Source organism: Chanodichthys erythropterus, chromosome 12, assembly GCF_024489055.1.
Source record: "Chanodichthys erythropterus isolate Z2021 chromosome 12, ASM2448905v1, whole genome shotgun sequence".
NCBI lineage: Eukaryota > Metazoa > Chordata > Actinopteri > Cypriniformes > Xenocyprididae > Chanodichthys > Chanodichthys erythropterus.
The window spans coordinates 8,935,107-8,954,928 of NC_090232.1; the positions used below are offsets into that span (position 1 = coordinate 8,935,107).

The following is a 19,822-nucleotide window of genomic DNA, read 5'->3' on the forward strand; positions in this document are numbered from 1 at the left end:
CACTCATTTATACTGTATTAACACTTAAGATTTCTACAAAGGCATTTTTTAGACCTTCTAAGAAGCTGTTTTCTTTGTTGAGACCAGGAGGTAGGATCCCAAACTGATAGACAAACCATTCGCACACACACACACACACACCTTGACATAAATAGAGATAACCTGATTTTTGTTTTTCCAGGCCAAACTTCCAAAAGGAATAGAGAATGTGAGGCCACATCTGGAGAACATTGATAATGTTCCATTGCTGGTCCCTTTGTTTACAGACTGCACATCTCAGAGTAAGACACACACAAATACACACACAAACATACATTTTTTTTTTTTTTTATTATTGAATAAATGTAGCCAAATAGAATTGACAACAAATCGAAATACTAAAATAAATACAAATTTTGTTGTCTTTCCCCATATGATCCATATTTTATTGACAAATATTGTGACTGATAAAATTAAAATTAAATTAATTTTAATACCCTATAAAAATGCCTTGATCAAACATTTATTGAAAAATAACCGTATTTATCACTGTTAAAGAATATTATATACTCTACTGTTCAACAGTACGTTTTTTTTAAAGAAATTATACTTTTATTTTTGATGCATTAATTTGGTCAAAATTGACAGTAAAGACATGTATAATCTTTTTAGATTTATATTTCAAATCTGCTGTTCATTTAAACTTTCTAATCATCAAAGAATTCTGAAAAATGTATCATGGTTTCCACAAAAATATGAAGCAGCACAAATTTATTCAACACTAATAATAAGAAATGTTTCTTGAGCAGCAAATAAGCATATTAGTATAATTTCTGAAGGATCATGTGACACTGAAGACTGCAGTAAATATATCTTTGCCATCACAGGAATAAATTATATTTTAAAATATATTAAAACACAGAACAGTTCTTTTAAATTGTAATAATATTTCACAATATTACTGTTTTACTGTATTTTTATTATATAAATGCAGCCTTGGTGAGCAGAAGAGACTTCTTTCAAAAATATAAAAAAAATCTTCCTGACCCCAAACTGTTAAACGTGTTGTTGGTCCACTACTGATGCATATTTACATAATGTTGTAAATAAATATATAAATAAAATATACAACGTGTAAAAATATCTCTTTATCAGATAAATTAAATGAAACAATCCTTGAAACACAAACACATACCAGAGAAAACCGAAAAAAAACTGCAGTCGCTTGTTTTAGGCCTGTTTTGTCAGAGCTGTTTGTTTTTCTAGTGAGATCTGGCAACACTGCTCAAAATTATTTATATCATCTATCACCAGCAACAAAGCAGCCATTATAAACTGTGTGTGTGTGTGTGTGTGTGTGTGTGTGTGTGTGTGTGTGTGTGTGTGTGTGTGTGTGTGTGTGTGTGTGTGTGTGTGTGTAGCTGAATGTGAGATGGTGTGTATCATGCAGGAGTATGGAGAGGTCGTGTGCTGCCTCGGGAGCAGTCAAAACATCAACAACAATGAAATCTTCCTACAAAGCGATATCAGGTGATCCGTCTAACCTACAACTTACCTCTTCTCATTTCCCTTCATCTCAACAACCAGCCAAGAATGGATTTGCTCATGACATGACATGGCATGACTAAATCTAATATTTTAATGAACATCCTAATCCCAAATCATTGTAATGCCAGCGTGACACACTGTTGCATTAAATTGCCATGTCATAGGGCAGATTTATATTCAACATCAATTTCTGTGTAGGCATACCTTAAAATGTTGGCTACCAAAGACATTTCCACATATACTGTCCACACAAAAAAAAGATACAGTTCATTAAAGGGGTCATGACATGTTTTTATTCTATTATTTTAATATTTAATATTCACTTATAATGTTAATAAAGTTTTTTTTAACAAAAAAACAACAAATAAAACCAAATATATATGCAGAAAAATTATAATTTTTAACGATTATTGCATAGGAAACAGTATCAACACCCACTGGCTATTGCACATGAGTAAGTGTTTTGCAAACATTATCCATATAAAACCATAATTTACAGACAAACATTAGAAGTCATTCACTTACAGTTTGTGATGCAGCTGTTGTCAGATCTAATTCAGTTGGCTGCTTCATCTTCAACAAAAGTTTCTTTGCAAACTCTCCATTACACTGTGCCTCATTACAAAACAAAATGCTCCGAACAAACATATAATCCTCACATCCAATGTAGACAAAGCCTTTAAGCGGCATGAATGCCAGTGGGCGGGGCCTATGGTGCGATGATGTATAAGTATTCGTCAATGTCTTGCTCTGGGGGCAGTCATATGCAAATGTTTTGGCAGTGTGATGTCAAAGACCCCACAATATCAAAATCAGATGTTTTTGGAGCTTGATTAAATAAATGTTTTGTTTATAATGTGAAGGATGTTTTAAGCTATGAAAATGTTTTAATGGTACAAAGACCACTTATATGTCAAAATATCAAGATGCCATGATCCCTTTAAACACCTGTTGACCTTTTGTGACCTATTAGCAGGCCATGTTGTTGTACTATATGGGGTAAGTTGTCACAATTGCACAAGTCTTGGTTTCACTAATAGCCAAGTCTTTTGTAAGTGGAATCACTTGCCGTTTTATCTGCATTATTGTATTATATACAGTTTTATTTATTCTATGTATTTAAATACAAGATATTTTTATTATATTATATTATATTATATTATATTATATTATATTATATTATATTATATTATATTATATTATATTATATTATATTATCCATTGTTTCTGATCTATTAATTTACAGCATTGGTTTAGATCCTCTGGTTCCCACATGTTGTTGGTCCACTTCTGATGCAGCTGATGAAACTTTAAACACTTCAGACTCTGTGAGTGTATCGCAGCTCTCTAGCGCCATCTGTGGGCTGGCCTGCACAGTACAGTTTAACCAAAAAGACAACAACACAGTCATCAGGCTCATCAAACAGGTAAATATGGACGCACATTAACGCTTACACATGTACACGGAAAAATTTATAATATATTATACATTTTTATATATCAGTGTGGTGGATGCAATTTATAATGTTGTTTTCTTCAGGCACGTCACACCACGGCAGGCATCAGAAAGTGTTTTCTGTTCTTGCTCCAGTGTCAGCTGTCCCTTGTTCTCATTCAGGTATAAGAGAGGACTAGGAGTGCCTCATAAAAATGATTAAAGATAAAAAAAGTTCTTAAAATGTGACACAAAATCTAATTCTGTAAATAAATAAAAATAATCTAATAAATTAAGGCACATCCTTCTGCCAAAAAACAGATGACTGCTAGTGAAGGCAAATGCATCGGAGACAGAGTCTAGGACAATTTAAATAATATATGACATAATAATATGACACAATATTTGCAATTAAGTATAACTACATTAACACATCACACCAGTTGCACTTTTATATAAAATGTATCTTATTAAGTAATATAAAATGTGTGTATATATATATATATATATAGTTTATATTTTTAAGTTAATCATTTAAAATTAGTATTGTATTTTTAGTTAAGAATGAATTGATTCCCTCATGTTAGGAGGCACATCTAGGACTCCATAACATTGGACAATTTTGCTTTGTCCCACATGCACTTCTTTTCTTTGACTTTGCTATTTCTGTCAGAAGTAATGAGTAACACACTCATGATTTACATCTTAAGCTCAGGGTTTGACAGGCGGAGCTGAGTAAGCCGCTGTGTGTTTGTTTATTTCCACAGATTTTGGCATGTGTGTGTCAACTTCCTCCTCCACTGGGCACAAGTGATGTCCTCTTTCTGTCCTGTTTCTATTTTCCCTTACTCAGGTATGAACGAATGTTCTAAACAATAACACACTTTCAAATACTCATGCAAAGTGACCAAAGAAAATCAGTAATAAATGATAAAATGGCCCCTAAACTTTCATATTTGTGGTCGGTCAAAAGCATCTTTGATTTTTAAGATTTCACCTGCTCCAATCACGAATGTTAGATAAAATTCTTGAATATAAACATGTAATGTAACTTTCCCATATGGAAGCTTGTTTCCGCCACAGAATATCTTGCAATTCTGACTTTTTTTACATCTCGCAGTTGCGAGTTATACAGTCAGAATTGCACGATATAAACTTGCAATTGTGAGAAATAACGTCAGAAATGTGAGTTATAAAGTTCAGTTCCGAAAAGAGAGTTTATATTTCACAGTTCAGTTTTTTTTTTTTTTTTTTTTTTTGAGAATTGCGATATATAAAATGCCAGAATTGTAAGATAAAAATTTGCAATTACCTTTAAGCTTCCATAGTCCCATATGTTTCATATGTAACAGGATTAGGTGATTGACAGCAGTGTTTGCCTATCAGTGAATAGTACCTCCTATTTAAAGGCCGATTGGCTGTTACCTGGGATGCGTCACGTCCGTTTTCCTCTCTTGTTTTGGCTGTGTTGACGGTGGCTGTGGGTAAGTGTGCTGTGTTTTAATATGGTGACTTAGACATTGTTGGCGTGCATAATCTGAAAACTGTTTATTTAATTAGAGTGCAGTTTCTATATTCTGGTGCTGCTGCCCTTTTTGTGCTGCTTAGTGGGTTTTGATGACTGTTTGCCTCTCAGGTATGCAATGTTAATAGCTCGTTGCGTGGTTAGTATAAAGTGAGTATAGTATATTTAACATTTTTTTTGGTGTAATTTAGTATACATGACTTCCTGTACCCCATGGTGTTAGCGGTGGGTATGACGGTGACAAGCCCATGCCTATGAAGCATTCTATTCGGCGTGATATCCTGATGGATTCTCCCTCTCGTTCTATGTTGTGATTGTTTGCTGCCGTGATCGTTTATGCCGTGATTGTTTGCTGCCGTGAGCACTTGCTGCTGTCTTCGCGCTGTTAACAGAGCGGCGGTCCATACAGCCGCGCCGACGAAGTCATCAAAGTTTATTAAAGGGGACTGCTGGTTTGATTCTGTTACGTGCCTTTCTAGTGCCCTGCTTCACGTTTTGGTTTATTTTATTATTAGTTATCATGGTTAAATCAGTTAACCTTTTTCTTTTTCTTTAAGTTTGTGGACATTTGTTTGATGGTATTGCTTTGATTTTTCTTTTTTTTTGTGAAACTACAATCTGTCGATATGTGCATGTTTAATCTATGAATGCAATTCAAATCGTGTGGTGATCTACTGTATAGAAGTTGGTGTTTGTAACAATTTCAGGTGATTAACTATCTGATTTTCTGGTTACATTGTTGCTTCTCCTCACTTCTGTTTGTTGATACCACTTATGTGAGGAGTTGCTGCATTGATGATTATATTGCCATTTCTGCCCAGTTTGTTTTTATAGTTATTTATTTTCTTTCTGATTTATTGCAGGAGCTGGGGTCCCACGGGTGGTTTGATCTTCCTCCTTGTGGTGGTGGTTCTCCTTCATCGTGTGCGGTGTACACCTTGAGTGTTTGATAGTGTGATTAGAGTGCACGGGTGTGTGTGCGCGTGGAAGTGTGCTCTTGTGAAACCAAACTCTACATTGATCCCAGCCGTTGGGAACCTCAGCCCCTGCTGGTATTACTCCGTCTTTGTTTTACATATACATACACAAATACATACTACCTCAAGTTGGTTTTGTTTGATATCTTTTTCTTTTTGTAATTTGTGTTCTTGTGTTTGAAGTGGGGTTTCGTGTATTTTTCTGTGATTCATTGTTTTGTATTTTAATTAACTTTTGTATTAATAAACATTTTTGTATTTTTTTATACTCATGTCTCTGGCCTCATTTTGAGGGAACCGAACCTGTGTGCTATATTCCCCAATTTGGGTGGTTTGAGTATTTTCCCTGGGGTTAATCCTTAGGGTGGCGTAGTCGGACTTCATTATTAGTGAACAAAACCTTGGGCTTGTGTCTCAAAATTACACCGCCCCGCCACATTCTGGCGTAGTCGGCAGGATCCCCTCTTGTGTAGTCCAGAGACGTGGGTTTTGTTTGTATATTTGCTTTTTTTTTTTTTTCTCTCTCTCTCTCTTTCTCTCTCTTCTGGTAGGAACCAGACAACAGCAGTCCCTCTTTGCGTGTGCAGTTGCAGATATGGAGGACGAATTGCGTGAGTTAAGAGATTTGGTAGCTCAACTGAAAGCTGATAATGAAAGGCTGCGGCAAGAGCCAGTGTCTGTTGCGCAGCCAGGTCCATCTAATGTTGCTATTCCTGTGGCTGAAAATCCCCCACTTATTGGTGCTGGTGCATCGACAGCGGAGCGGTTTGTTTTCATTCCTCGGGATCGCAAGTGCCCAAAGTTTAGCGGTCGGTCGGGCATTGGCATCAATGAGTGGGTGGAGGAGGCTCAGGCCTGTATGCGGCTTCGCCATCTGTCTACAGCTGATCAGGCATTTTTCTTGTTTGATCATCTGGAAGGAGAGGCGAGGAAGAAATTCGTTATCGATCGAGGAACGAGAGGGAGGATCCAGATCAAATTATTCAGGTATTGCGTGAATTGTACGGTTGTACAAAGTCTTATGTAGCACTTCAGGAGTCGTTCTTTTCCAGAAGACAACAGGATGGGGAGACGCTGGTGGAGTTCTCCCTGGCCCTGATGAGTCTCCTGGAAAAGGTTAAAAGTCAGTCACCTCACGGCATGCCTAACGCCGAAGTGTTATTAAGAGATCAGTTTGTTGAGTATGTTAACGATTGTGCTCTTCGGCGTGAACTTAAGCAATTTGTGCGTCGTCAACCTACTGCTACATTGTTTGACATTCGCAGCGAAGCTCTTCGTTGGGAAAGAGAGGGTATGCCTGGGGGGTACGTGGTCGGAGCCAGTCTGTTCCATCCGCTTATGGCATCCAATATGGGGTACAGGGACATCAGCATGTTAATAGTAGTAGTGGTTCAGTAACGTCAGAAATGAGTGAACTACGGGACATGCTCAGAAAGCAGCAACAACAATTAAATCAGTTAACCCAAAGTATGGCTCAGCTTCAAAATTCTCAGTCACGTTACAGACCATTTAAGGCTAACTAAATTTGCAGAAGGTGTCAGCAACCTGGCCATTGGGCCAGAGATTGCGATGGGGAGCGGAGATCAGCTTCACCATCAGCCCGGGTGAATTCTGCCGTAATGAAGGGTGGACAGTCATCCGCGCAGCCGTCGGAAAACTAGTTCCACCGAGTTGCAGGGCCACAATTTGGTTGGGAAAAGGATAGGCTCTAAAACTGTAACTGATTTTGATTTTATGTCACGCCTTATGTCTACTTGTCCACAGCTTGTTGTATCTATGGGTGGGGCTCAGATACCTTGCCTGGTGGACACTGGTTCTATGGTGTCCACCATTACTGAGAGTTGGTTTGTGACAAATTTTGGGTCGTGGGGTCAGGAACAGCTTAGATCGTGTCATTGGTTACAACTTCGAGCTGCAAACGGTCTTTCAATTCCTTATGTTGGTTATTTGGAATTAGATGTGGAACTCTGTGGGCGAGTAATTTCAGGCTGCGGCATACTGGTGGTCAGAGATCCTCCCGGTGGTGTGTGTGCAGAAGTTCCTGGGGTGTTAGGTATGAACATCCTGAGCCGCTGCTACCGGGAGCTCTTTGGCCAGCATGGCACAGCTCTCTTTGACTTACCAGTGGTATCACAGGCCCCTAATTTTGTTTTTCAGGCCTTACAGCATTGCCACCAGGTTGACGTTCAGCCAGTTTCAGATGGCGGAGGGCGAGTTAGAGTGCGGGGACGTCGGGCGTGGCGCATCTTGGGTGGCACCATGAAATTGGTTGCTGCAACCTGTTCAGTGCAATATTCGAGTGGTACAGTACTGTTTGAGCCACCAGTTTCTGGTCTACCGGCAGGTTTGCTAGCCTCTCCTGCTCTCTTAAGGGTGGACGGTGGTACAGTTTATGTGCCAGTAGTTAATGTGGGTACTGTAGATGTGGTATTGTACGCTAGCACTGTTATTGGCACTGTGAATAAGGTTGATGTGATTAGTTTGCCCCCGGAGGTCGCAGAAGTTAAGACCGTTACAGCTAAGGTAGTACACAGTTTGTGCAGGTTTCCCCTACTGTGCAAGAACAGATAGCCATGTTAGACTTATCTGTGTTGTCAGAAGAAGAACAGGGTAAGGTCAGGGCACTACTGGAGAAGTATGTGCCTGTGTTCTCTGCAAACGATGGGGATTTGGGATGCACAAATTTGATATCCCATGAGATCCCCTTGTTGGATGACATCCCTGTTAGGCAGCGGTTCAGGCGTATTCCTCCATCCGAGTATGAGGTGGTCAAGGCACATATCAATCAATTGTTGGAAACTCAGGTAATTAGAGAGAGCTGCAGTCCCTATGCGTCGCCCATTGTTCTGGTCAAAGAAGGACGGTAGTCTGCGCATGTGCGTGGACTACCGTCGCTTAAATTCAAAGACTAGGAAGGATGCGTTCCCTCTACCACGTATAGAGGAGACTCTGGACTCGCTGGCTGGGGCCCGTTGGTTTTCTACCATGGACCTGGCCAGCGGGTACAATCAGGTACCTGTAGCTGAGGGGGACAAATCTAAAACTGCTTTTGCACCCCGTTTGGCCTCTTTGAGTGGAATAGGATGCCCTTTGGGCTGTGCAATGCCCCAAGCACCTTCCAACGATTGATGGAACGGTTGTTTGGGGATCAGCAGTGCCAGTCCCTCCTCCTTTATCTTGATGATATTGTTGTCTTTTCCTCCTCGGTAGATCAACATCTTGCCCGGATGGAGGTAGTCCTGAGCCGCTTGCAAAGTGAAGGGTTGAAGGCCAAATTATCGAAGTGTGCTTTTTCAAAAGGGAAGTGCATTATTTGGGGCATGTCATCTCTTCAGATGGAGTTTCCACTGATCCAGGGAAGGTGGAGGCGGTTGCACAATGGCGTTGTCCCACCAGTGTTGCGGAGTTGCGCTCATTTTTGGGATTTGCTAGCTACTACCGACGGTTTGTGGAGGGGTTTGCCAAGTTGGCTGCCCCTCTTCATAGGTTGGTGGCTCAGCTAGCAAATCCCAAGCGGCCGAAGCAGGGTGTTCAGGAGTTTGCTGAAGCCTGGTCAGCGGAATGTCAGTGTAGCTTTGAGGGGTTGAAAGGTAAGTTAACCACAGCTCCAGTGCTTGCTTATGCTGACTTTTCGCTACCTTTTATTTTAGAGGTAGATGCCAGTCATGGAGGACTAGGGGCAGTCCTCTCACAGGAGCAACAAGGTAAAGTACGCCCTATAGCTTATGGTAGCCGCAGTCTTAGGCCCACTGAGCGCAATACATCCAATTACAGTTCAATGAAACTGGAGTTTTTGGCGCTCAAGTGGGCCATGACTGAAAAATTTAGGGAATACTTGCTGGGCCATAAATGTGTGGTTTTTACTGACAACAACCCCCTCAGCTACCTGACTTCTGCAAAGTTGGGTGCCATGGAGCAGCGTTGGGCTTCCCAATTGGCATCATTTGATTTTGAGATCAAATATAGGTCAGGGAGAAGCAACCGCAATGCGGATGCCTTGTCGCGTCAAAACTTTTCAGGTACAGGGGTGGTACATGAGTTTTGTCCTGCTGTGGCTGTTCCAGTGGCATTGCAGCAAGCTGCCCAAGGTGGATTGGTGACCTCGGTCAATCAGGTTACCTCATTTCCTTGTACTTCAATTAGTGACATGAGTGCTCAGCAGGTAGCAGACTCAGTCATAGGTGAGTTGTTGGTTTTTTGGAGGCGCAAGTTGCCCCCAACTCCTGAAGAGCGTAAGAAACTCTCCAGATTGGCAGTTATTCTGCTCCGTCAATGGGACCGCCTAGTGGAGACTGATGGAGTGCTCTATCGGCGTGTATTGCGCTCAGATGGTGGAGAGGAAATCTTCCAGGTATTATTGCCTGCAGCCATGAAACAGGATGTCTTGATCCAGCTTCACCAACAGCATGGGCATCAGGGGGTAGAACGCACATTTCAGCTAGTGCGGCAGCGGTGCTATTGGCCTGGCATGTCTGCAGACATTACCCGCTGGTGCCAGGAGTGTGAGCGGTGCCAGTGTGCCAAAGGCGTCCCTCTGCACCTGGTAGTTTCATGGGACATTTGTTGGCTGCTCGGCCAAATGAAATTTTGGCCTTGGATTTCACAGTGTTAGAGCCCTCAAGGTCTGGCCTTGAAAACGTGTTAGTTATGACCGATGTTTTTACAAAATACACCTTGGCAGTACCCACTAGAGACCAACGGGCAGAGACTGTAGCTCAGGTTCTTGTGGTAGAGTGGTTTTGTAAATTCGGTGTGCCGGGTCGTATTCACTCCGACCAAGGTCGGAATTTTGAATCCGTCCTACTTCAACAGCTTTGCAGTTTGTATGGAGTCGAGAAGTCACGTACGACCCCATATCACCCGGCCGGAAACGGTCAGTGCGAACGTTTCAATAGAACGTTGCATGATCTGTTGCGCACTTTGCCGCTTTCCAAAAGGGTGATTGGCCACTTTGCCTCCCACAAGTACTCTTTGCATATAACACCACTCCCCATCAGACAACGGGGGAATCCCCGTATTTTTTAATGTTCGGGCAGGAACCCAGACTTCCGGTTGACTTCTTGCTGGGCAGAGTCCAAGAGCCGTTGGCCGGCAGCGTTAATAGGTGGATTCTGGAGCAGCAGGATCGGTTGCAAGTTGCGTTTGAGAGTGCTCGTGAACGTTTGGGTGCTGCAGCCGATCGGCGAAAGGCTCGGCATGACCAGCAGGTAAGGGAGCACCACTGAAGGAGGGTCAATTGGTATACCTCCGTGATCATAGTGTGAGGGGTAGATGTAAAATCCAAGACCTGTGGAGTTCAGTGGTGTACCAGATCATGAGAGCACCCAAGGAAGGTGGGGCAGTATATACCATTGCTCCTACCATGGATTTGGGAAAAGTAAAGCATGTGCACCGGTCCTTGCTGAAGGCCCAGATCTGTCAGGATCTGCCTACTGGGTTGCCTGATAGTCCGGTGGCTGAGTCTTTGCAGCCTCCGGAAGAGGGGTATGATGATGAGGAGGATTTGTTTGTCTTAGTGCCAGAGACACCACAACTTGGAGGTAGGACGAGGCTACAGGACATTGGTCCTTCTCTTCCTCAGACCTCTGGTGTCCGGCAAGCTGTGGAAACCCCTAGGGTAACAGAGGTTGAGGTGGGCTCACAGCCAGTTGTATTGCCTTCCAACTCATTAGAGGTAGGTGAGGTTACGGTAAGAAGGACTGGGAGGAGGACGGCAGGTCAGCACTCTAATTTGCACCACCTCCCTCGAACAGTGGGGGCAGGTTCAGTGGCCAGTATAGTGAGTAGTACAGCTGGTACCCTGTTCCGGCCTTGGAACTGAGTTCCTAGGTGGGATTTTGTTTGATTCACCGTCGGGACGACGTTGCAGAAACTGGGGATGGAATGTAACAGGATTAGGTGATTGACAGCAGTGTTTGCCTATCAGTGAATAGTACCTCCTATTTAAAGGCCGATTGGCTGTTACCTGGGATGCGTCACGTCCGTTTTCCTCTCTTGTTTTGGCTGTGTTGACGGTGGCTGTGGGTAAGTGTGCTGTGTTTTAATATGGTGACTTAGACATTGTTGGCGTGCATAATCTGAAAACTGTTTATTTAATTAGAGTGCAGTTTCTATATTCTGGTGCTGCTGCCCTTTTTGTGCTGCTTAGTGGGTTTTGATGACTGTTTGCCTCTCAGGTATGCAATGTTAATAGCTCGTTGCGTGGTTAGTATAAAGTGAGTATAGTATATTTAACATTTTTTTTGGTGTAATTTAGTATACATGACTTCCTGTACCCCATGGTGTTAGCGGTGGGTATGACGGTGACAAGCCCATGCCTATGAAGCATTCTATTCGGCGTGATATCCTGATGGATTCTCCCTCTCGTTCTATGTTGTGATTGTTTGCTGCCGTGATCGTTTATGCCGTGATTGTTTGCTGCCGTGAGCACTTGCTGCTGTCTTCGCGCTGTTAACAGAGCGGCGGTCCATACAGCCGCGCCGACGAAGTCATCAAAGTTTATTAAAGGGGACTGCTGGTTTGATTCTGTTACGTGCCTTTCTAGTGCCCTGCTTCACGTTTTGGTTTATTTTATTATTAGTTATCATGGTTAAATCAGTTAACCTTTTTCTTTTTCTTTAAGTTTGTGGACATTTGTTTGATGGTATTGCTTTGATTTTTCTTTTTTTTTTTGTGAAACTACAATCTGTCGATATGTGCATGTTTAATCTATGAATGCAATTCAAATCGTGTGGTGATCTACTGTATAGAAGTTGGTGTTTGTAACAATTTCAGGTGATTAACTATCTGATTTTCTGGTTACATTGTTGCTTCTCCTCACTTCTGTTTGTTGATACCACTTATGTGAGGAGTTGCTGCATTGATGATTATATTGCCATTTCTGCCCAGTTTGTTTTTATAGTTATTTATTTTCTTTCTGATTTATTGCAGGAGCTGGGGTCCCACGGGTGGTTTGATCTTCCTCCTTGTGGTGGTGGTTCTCCTTCATCGTGTGCGGTGTACACCTTGAGTGTTTGATAGTGTGATTAGAGTGCACGGGTGTGTGTGCGCGTGGAAGTGTGCTCTTGTGAAACCAAACTCTACATTGATCCCAGCCGTTGGGAACCTCAGCCCCTGCTGGTATTACTCCGTCTTTGTTTTACATATACATACACAAATACATACTACCTCAAGTTGGTTTTGTTTGATATCTTTTTCTTTTTGTAATTTGTGTTCTTGTGTTTGAAGTGGGGTTTCGTGTATTTTTCTGTGATTCATTGTTTTGTATTTTAATTAACTTTTGTATTAATAAACATTTTTGTATTTTTTTATACTCATGTCTCTGGCCTCATTTTGAGGGAACCGAACCTGTGTGCTATATTCCCCAATTTGGGTGGTTTGAGTATTTTCCCTGGGGTTAATCCTTAGGGTGGCGTAGTCGGACTTCATTATTAGTGAACAAAACCTTGGGCTTGTGTCTCAAAATTACACCGCCCCGCCACACATATATAGGCTAAATAATTTTTAGAGGCATTATTTTATTATGATTTACTCTTTTTTTTTTTTTTACTTATTCATTTCTCTTTCCAGTGTGTCCCTCCTGGGAAAGCCATCTGACAATTCCATCATGAAAGTTCCAACGGGGAAAAATCTCAGATTCCTACCAAAAAAGGTAAAGAAAGGGGAAGGTTTTAAAAGGAGGTATGTCATGTGTTTTCTGAACATTTTAATTAATCTTTCATTGGCTTGAAAGATAATTTTCTGCTTATTGAGATCGATAAATTGTTTTGATAAACATAACACTTATTTATGTTGAATAATTGATCAGCTAAAGTGATGTGCAGTAGTTTTGTGTATTACTCCACAGACATTGCGGTTGTTTGTGCTGTGTTTCCTGGTGAAGTTTGGTCTCACCGTCTGCACTTTCCTCTCATGCTTTGGCCTCCTGCTGCACAGCTTCTGCCTTGATATTAACCACCAAGAAGAAGACCTTTGTCACCCAGCAGCACTTCTCATGTATGTGGAAATGTATGTGATGCATGTAGACTGTGTAATAGCGTTCTAACATACAACACTACTCTTTCTACTGTATTTCTGCAGTATACACCATAGATATGCATACTTAGATGCCACATTCAGTCTCTCCAGACATGTTGACGTGTCCGCCATCTTGAAACGTCAGCATGATGCTGTTCATCACTCACACTAACAAATCAAAGAATTTATGGATATAAAAACCACAAGCTATAAATTCCTGACAAAATGGGGTAACCTTTCAGAGATGAGAATGTGCTGGTTTGTGTTTTTATGTATAACTCAATATGCAATATCCATATGCCGACATATCACATTAATGATAATCTAAAAATCATCTTCTTATGTCTATTGCAGATAAAGATATTCATACATGTGAATAACTAGGTTGCAGATGCACAGTCAGCTTGCTTTTGAGTGTTTACAGACTGGATTTGACCATTCCAATATGACGGATGGCTTAATGAGGCATCTATATATCTATGATATACACTATGTCCCAGAATGCACTGTGATCATGGTGACCTTCGCTGCATTCGAAATCACATACTGTATAGTAGGTGCTACATTTGGTTTGAAACTTACTTCACAACCGTTAAAAAAAAAGTATGTTCTATATAGTATAAATGTGTGTAGGATGAATGAAATTCAGATGTCATGTGACCTATGGTATCAGTTGCATCCCTTCACTACTGTAAAGTATCGAATGCGCACTCCAGAATATCACTGGAAGTAGTAGGTCATCCGAGTATTTTTTTTTTCCTGCTGTTTTATGAATACTATGAATTCGTAGATACTATTCAGCTCACTTACTATTCTATATAGTATGAATGTGTGTAGTATGAATGAAATTCGAATGTACTACATCCATTTTTCACCTTTATAGTATGGAAGTAGGCATATTCTGACACTTTTGGAGATCATGAGGTCATGTGACAACAATATAGCATACTACACAATGCATGCTGTTTCACAAACGGTTCACAAAAATCACATAGCATATAAATGGAGCAAATTCACTCTTGTTGTATTGCTGAGATATTTAAATAATATGTAATGCTAAAAGTAATTCTGTTTTGTGATGTTTATGTGTGTTTGCTTTTAGGAATTCAACAGTGTGGTCTCCAGATTGGTACGGCAGGCATTCTGATGGTCTCTCTCTGGCTCAGAAAGTCATCGCCTTCCTTGTGCTGCTCAATGCCAGTCAGTGACAATTCCTTAGTGCTATTCAAAAAAGATCCTCTTTCTTCTAATGTTTTCATTTTTGGATGAACTGTTCTTTTAACCACATCAAGTTTGCAGAATCATGTTTTAAAGATGAATCATTTAGCATGCTGAAAGTGAAGATGTGTCTGAGTATCAACCTGGTGTTTCTTGTGTGTGTGTTAAGTGTGTACATCCATCAGTCATGTGCATCGCTCAGCTCCCATGTGGAAACAGAGTCCGCTGAGCAACCGCTGCTGGTGTGCCGTCATCTGCATTGTGTTAGTAGCTTTTTATCATTACATATTTATACATTTCATGTACCGTACATGTAGATGAACATTAAAGCATAATGAATAACTTCAGAATCATAATTCTATTACTTTTGTTTGCAGTTACATAAAATTTGATAGCACGTTCAATGAATTTGTCTGCATTGAAATTATGGCATGTTCAGTTAAATACCAGGCTGTCTGGACATGTTTCCCTCACAGGCCGGTTCTTAATGCTTCTTTAGCGATGGCGTCCCGCTTCCTGTGGCATGATCCGGACCTCCACCATACGTTCTATATCTCCGATATTCCCATGGTAACCTGGATGTTAGGAATCCTCTGGCTGATTCCGCTGGTCTTTATCAATGAAGGCATCAAACTGCATGAGATCAGGTAAAGCAACCACAACAATAGAATATAATTGTTACACTTTATAACTTAAAAAAGTTTCAGTAAGTCATTAGCAAACAGTATGTAATGCTGTCTAGTTTAGTTCACATAATTATAAAATATGAATTTAAACTACCGTTTGGGATTGGTATGATTTTTTTTGTTCTTGGAAGATGTCTCTAAATCTCCTCAATGCTGTATTTTTCAAAAAGAAAAGAATGTAATGTTTTAAATAACTGTTTTATATTTTAATATATTTTAAAATGTAATTTATTCCTGTGATGCAAAGCTGTTTTCAGTATCATTACTCTAGTCTTCATTCAGATGATCCTTCAGAAATCATTCTAATATGATGCTCAAGAAATATTTCTTATTGATATTAATGTTGAAAACAGCATAATATTTTTGTGGAAACTGGAATAAATATTTTTTGAGGGTCAAAAGAACAGCATTTAAAAATAAATATATATTTCACAACATTATAAATTTCTTTAATGCCACTATTGATCAATTTAATGCTGCTTTGCTGAATATTTTTTTTCCCCCTTAAAAAAATACCACAGTTAGTGAATATGCATTTTTTAAAATTATTATAGATTAAATAATGACACAATAGCATAATATAGTGTGGTCATGTTTATTAATTTTAAATGTACCAATTGGTTATTGAAAATACATATAAAATGCATAATTATTCTTATGTATCATGCATGTTTTAACTTTTAATTTTACAATTAACTCTAATTTTAAGCAATTAATTTATTATAAATAAGTTGTTATTTAAATGTATTAGAAATTACCATTTTTTGATTTTTATTCTGTGTCATACATGTTAAATGTCTGTGGGTCTGTGATTGTTTGCTACAGGATGAGGGTGAGATACCAGAAACGACAGAAGCTTCAATTTGACACCAAACTCGGCATGAACTCCCCTTTTTGACACATCTGTCAAAAACATGTCAAAAACTTAGGCATCCTTTAGTATTGACACTAAGCTTTGGAATGAAATAAAATACAGTGTTGGCCTCTAGGTGGCAGTACTGCAATGACAACAACATCAGCAACCCCTAAAAGAGACTCTCTGCATTCTGTAGACATTAATGGCCCTTGACCAACATGAAGTTATATCAGTTTATTGCATAGTAACTCCCCAACCACCTTTCTGATTTTCTTGATTGCATTATAATCAGGCTTTAACTACATTTATTTTTGTGTTACTTATTTTTGTAGTTCAATCAGGCACAACTTTTGATTAGTATTATACTTTTCAATATTAACATATACATGATACAGCATATCTCTTTCAGAAACACAATTCTTTTCATGCTTTCAAAAGGAACTGTCATGCCTGGACTGAAATTTGATGTTATCATAAAAACCCCAGTACAGTATATGCCCAGTATATATTGCCCAGTATATATCGCCCAGTGAACAGATGGTAAGTGCTTTTAATAAAATGTCATTTATGAGATGCTGGGTCAGCAGATTTGAGAGTAATTGACTTGTCATTCTATGTGCGTGTGTGAACTACATGAACACACTTTACTGCTGTCTGAATATAGGGAAAGATGTGAGTGTATATAAGCAGCTTTATGGTTCTGCACACAAGGGAAGATCTCTGCATGTGTATTAGTGAGTGTATAATATATCTCTTTGCACCCATCTCCCCTTTGTTGTCTCCGTTAAAACAATGAAAGTCGCTGATTCGCCATAAAACTCCCTTATCAGCTTCCTCTACCTACGGCACAAGCTTCCTCCGTCCTCATTAATCTTTCACTGATAAAACGAAGGTTAACAAACTCTTAATTCATCTAAGGAATACCACCCGCTATTTGAATTTGCTCACCTCAATGTATGTGTGTACCTGTGATCATTTAGTGGTGACTACAATTTCCTCTCGTCGAGGCCAAAGGTTGCTAAGCAACTCATCTGCAGTTACTGTCATTTTGGAAGATGATGCTTTGAATACAAGTGTATTTATATTTTTAAATTCATAGACTAAGTGAATACGCACTTTGCATGTGATTACCACTGCTGTGCTTTGCTGTATTTGTGGCTAGATTTAAAAATGCCCATTTACAGTCCATGTCCATTTTGTTTGCATTTGAACACAGGTCACAAGTCAGGTAGATCACATGATCACACCAGCTTATTCAAGTGACCATTTATGCCCCATATATCATTTGAGCTTGTTATATACTTTGGGAATAATTAATGTGTTCTAGTGTTGATTAAAGTGTATTCAGTTACCAAATCCAAGCAAACTGCATGTTTCAGTTGCACAGAGAGCAACTGACATTCTTGTGCCTTAGCTTCAGGTCAACTTATAATGAGCAGTGAGATGTTACTACAAAGAGAGACATTAATCAGGAGAACTCTAGTTTTAGTGTATTTTAGTTAGCTGAATTATTCTCATATAAAAGAAAACTAAGTTATGTAAATTTATGTAAAGTATGTAACTGCCAGCTATTTCATCATTACCTGGCACTTTGCACAAATAGGGTGCAAATTTGATTCCCATTCATTTTAAGGCTCAAATCATATGATATGTTATGTAATGAATAATAGACGATGGGCTGTTGAATTAGAAAAATAATGCCTCCAGAGGTGGTAATGCGGCCATGCCGCGAAGCTGTAAGGACCTCTGAAATAACCGAAATCATTTGGCGATAAGTGATATGGAACTATAATGTGGTCAGGACCTGCCTGGAACACACACACACACACACACACACAGTCAAATCAAAATGTATGTGTATATATATATATATATATATATATATATATATATATATATATATATATATATATACACACATACATTTTGATTTGACTGTGTGTGTGTGTCCTGCACCCACTACTGAAAAAATTATATCTTGTGTCTGAATTTTTTTTTTTTGACTATATATATATATATAGTAAGGGATGGGTCAACAATTAATTATAAATGTAATTACAGAAATTAATTACAGATCTAATTACATGCAGGTGTTTTTAAAATATAAGTACAATGTAAAATCATATATGTACACAATAAGTGCATTGTATCAAATGATTAATTTAAATGTAAGTACACTCTAAAAAATGTTGGGTTAAAAACAACCCAAGTTGGGTTGAAAATGGACAAACCCAGTAATTGGGTTGTTTTAACCCAGCGGTAGGGTTAAATGTTTGCCCAACCTGCTGGGTAGTTTATTAAACTCAACTTGATTAAAAATTACTGTATTGCTTAATTAAAATTAACCCAAAGTATGTTGGAAATGAATATTTATTAATGTTCAATGAATAATTATTAAACAATAAACATTTATTAAATTGCTTATTAATACATTTATATTAATAAACTATTAAACTTATATTAATAAAATATTAAAGCTTATTAATAAACATTCACCATTTGTCTATTGTTGTCTCTAATTGCATCTGGTTTTTAATTTCCCAATTATTTTGGGTTCATTTTAAGCTAGCCATATAGCAATTTTTAAACAATAGTTGGTTTAAATAAAACTACCCAGCAGGTTGGGCAAACATTTAACCCAACCGCTGGGTTAAAACAACCCAATCGCTGGGTTTTCCATTTTCAACCCAACTTGGGTTGTTTTTAACCCAGCATTTTTTAGAGTGTGTATATATATATATATATATATATATATATATATATATATATATATATATATATATATATATATATATATATATATATATATACATATATAGGCCTGTATATTATTATATTTATATATGTTAAACGTGTGTGTGGAGACATACACACTGTCATGCGAGTGGTTGTATAAACACAGCAATATGAAGGCAAATAGATCATATTTAATAAATTCAACAGGTAATCCATAGAAACAGAGCAAAACACAACACTTCCAATATAAACGACACCAGACTCTAGACTGGAACAGAGCTGAACATAAATACAGGTGATGATGATGGTGATTGATGCGTGCACAGATGAAAATCATTAGTGTCCATGACAACAAATGAGTGATTAAGGCAAACAATGACGAAACACAAAGAGTCCAAACAAACGTGAATGTGACACACACAGACTATATCACACACACATTTATATATGTATATATATACATTTGTGTAAATAAACTTTAATGTTAGATGCAATTAATCATGATTATTTCAATGACAGTTTCTATACTGTATATAGAGTATACACATATTTTATATATAGATAGATAGATAGATATACATTTACTCACATTTTAATTTGTTAAATGGTGAACCTCATATAAAATAAATCTAAAATAAAATCACACATATAATATAGTTTGCCCTTCTGAGTTGGAATTTTCTCTTTTATTGTCAAGTCAAGTCAGATTTATTTATATAGCGCTTTTACAATTGGTAATTGTTCAAAGCAGCTTTACATATTAGAAGCACAGAAAAAAGGGAAGTGGTTAAAAATAAGCTGTACAAACAAGCGTGGTAATATGTAACATATACAAGATGGTGCTAC

General features: G+C 38.7%; 1 protein-coding gene across 1 annotated transcript in view; it reads left to right on the forward strand.

Moving 5' to 3' along the window:
* Positions 1-17,241, forward strand: part of LOC137031640 (endoplasmic reticulum magnesium-transporting P-type ATPase-like) — a 35,859-nt gene extending 18,618 nt beyond the window's left edge. The window contains exons 18-29 of the mRNA XM_067402744.1: positions 88-90; positions 182-281; positions 1,401-1,509; positions 2,774-2,954; positions 3,068-3,145; positions 3,730-3,815; positions 13,034-13,115; positions 13,311-13,471; positions 14,583-14,680; positions 14,868-14,961; positions 15,175-15,345; positions 16,210-17,241. Coding sequence (XP_067258845.1) covers positions 88-90; positions 182-281; positions 1,401-1,509; positions 2,774-2,954; positions 3,068-3,145; positions 3,730-3,815; positions 13,034-13,115; positions 13,311-13,471; positions 14,583-14,680; positions 14,868-14,961; positions 15,175-15,345; positions 16,210-16,282 — 1,236 coding nt within the window. The 3' untranslated portion in view covers positions 16,283-17,241. The remainder of the gene's footprint in view (positions 1-87; positions 91-181; positions 282-1,400; positions 1,510-2,773; positions 2,955-3,067; positions 3,146-3,729; positions 3,816-13,033; positions 13,116-13,310; positions 13,472-14,582; positions 14,681-14,867; positions 14,962-15,174; positions 15,346-16,209) is intronic.
* The last annotated feature ends 2,581 nt before the right edge of the window (positions 17,242-19,822 follow it).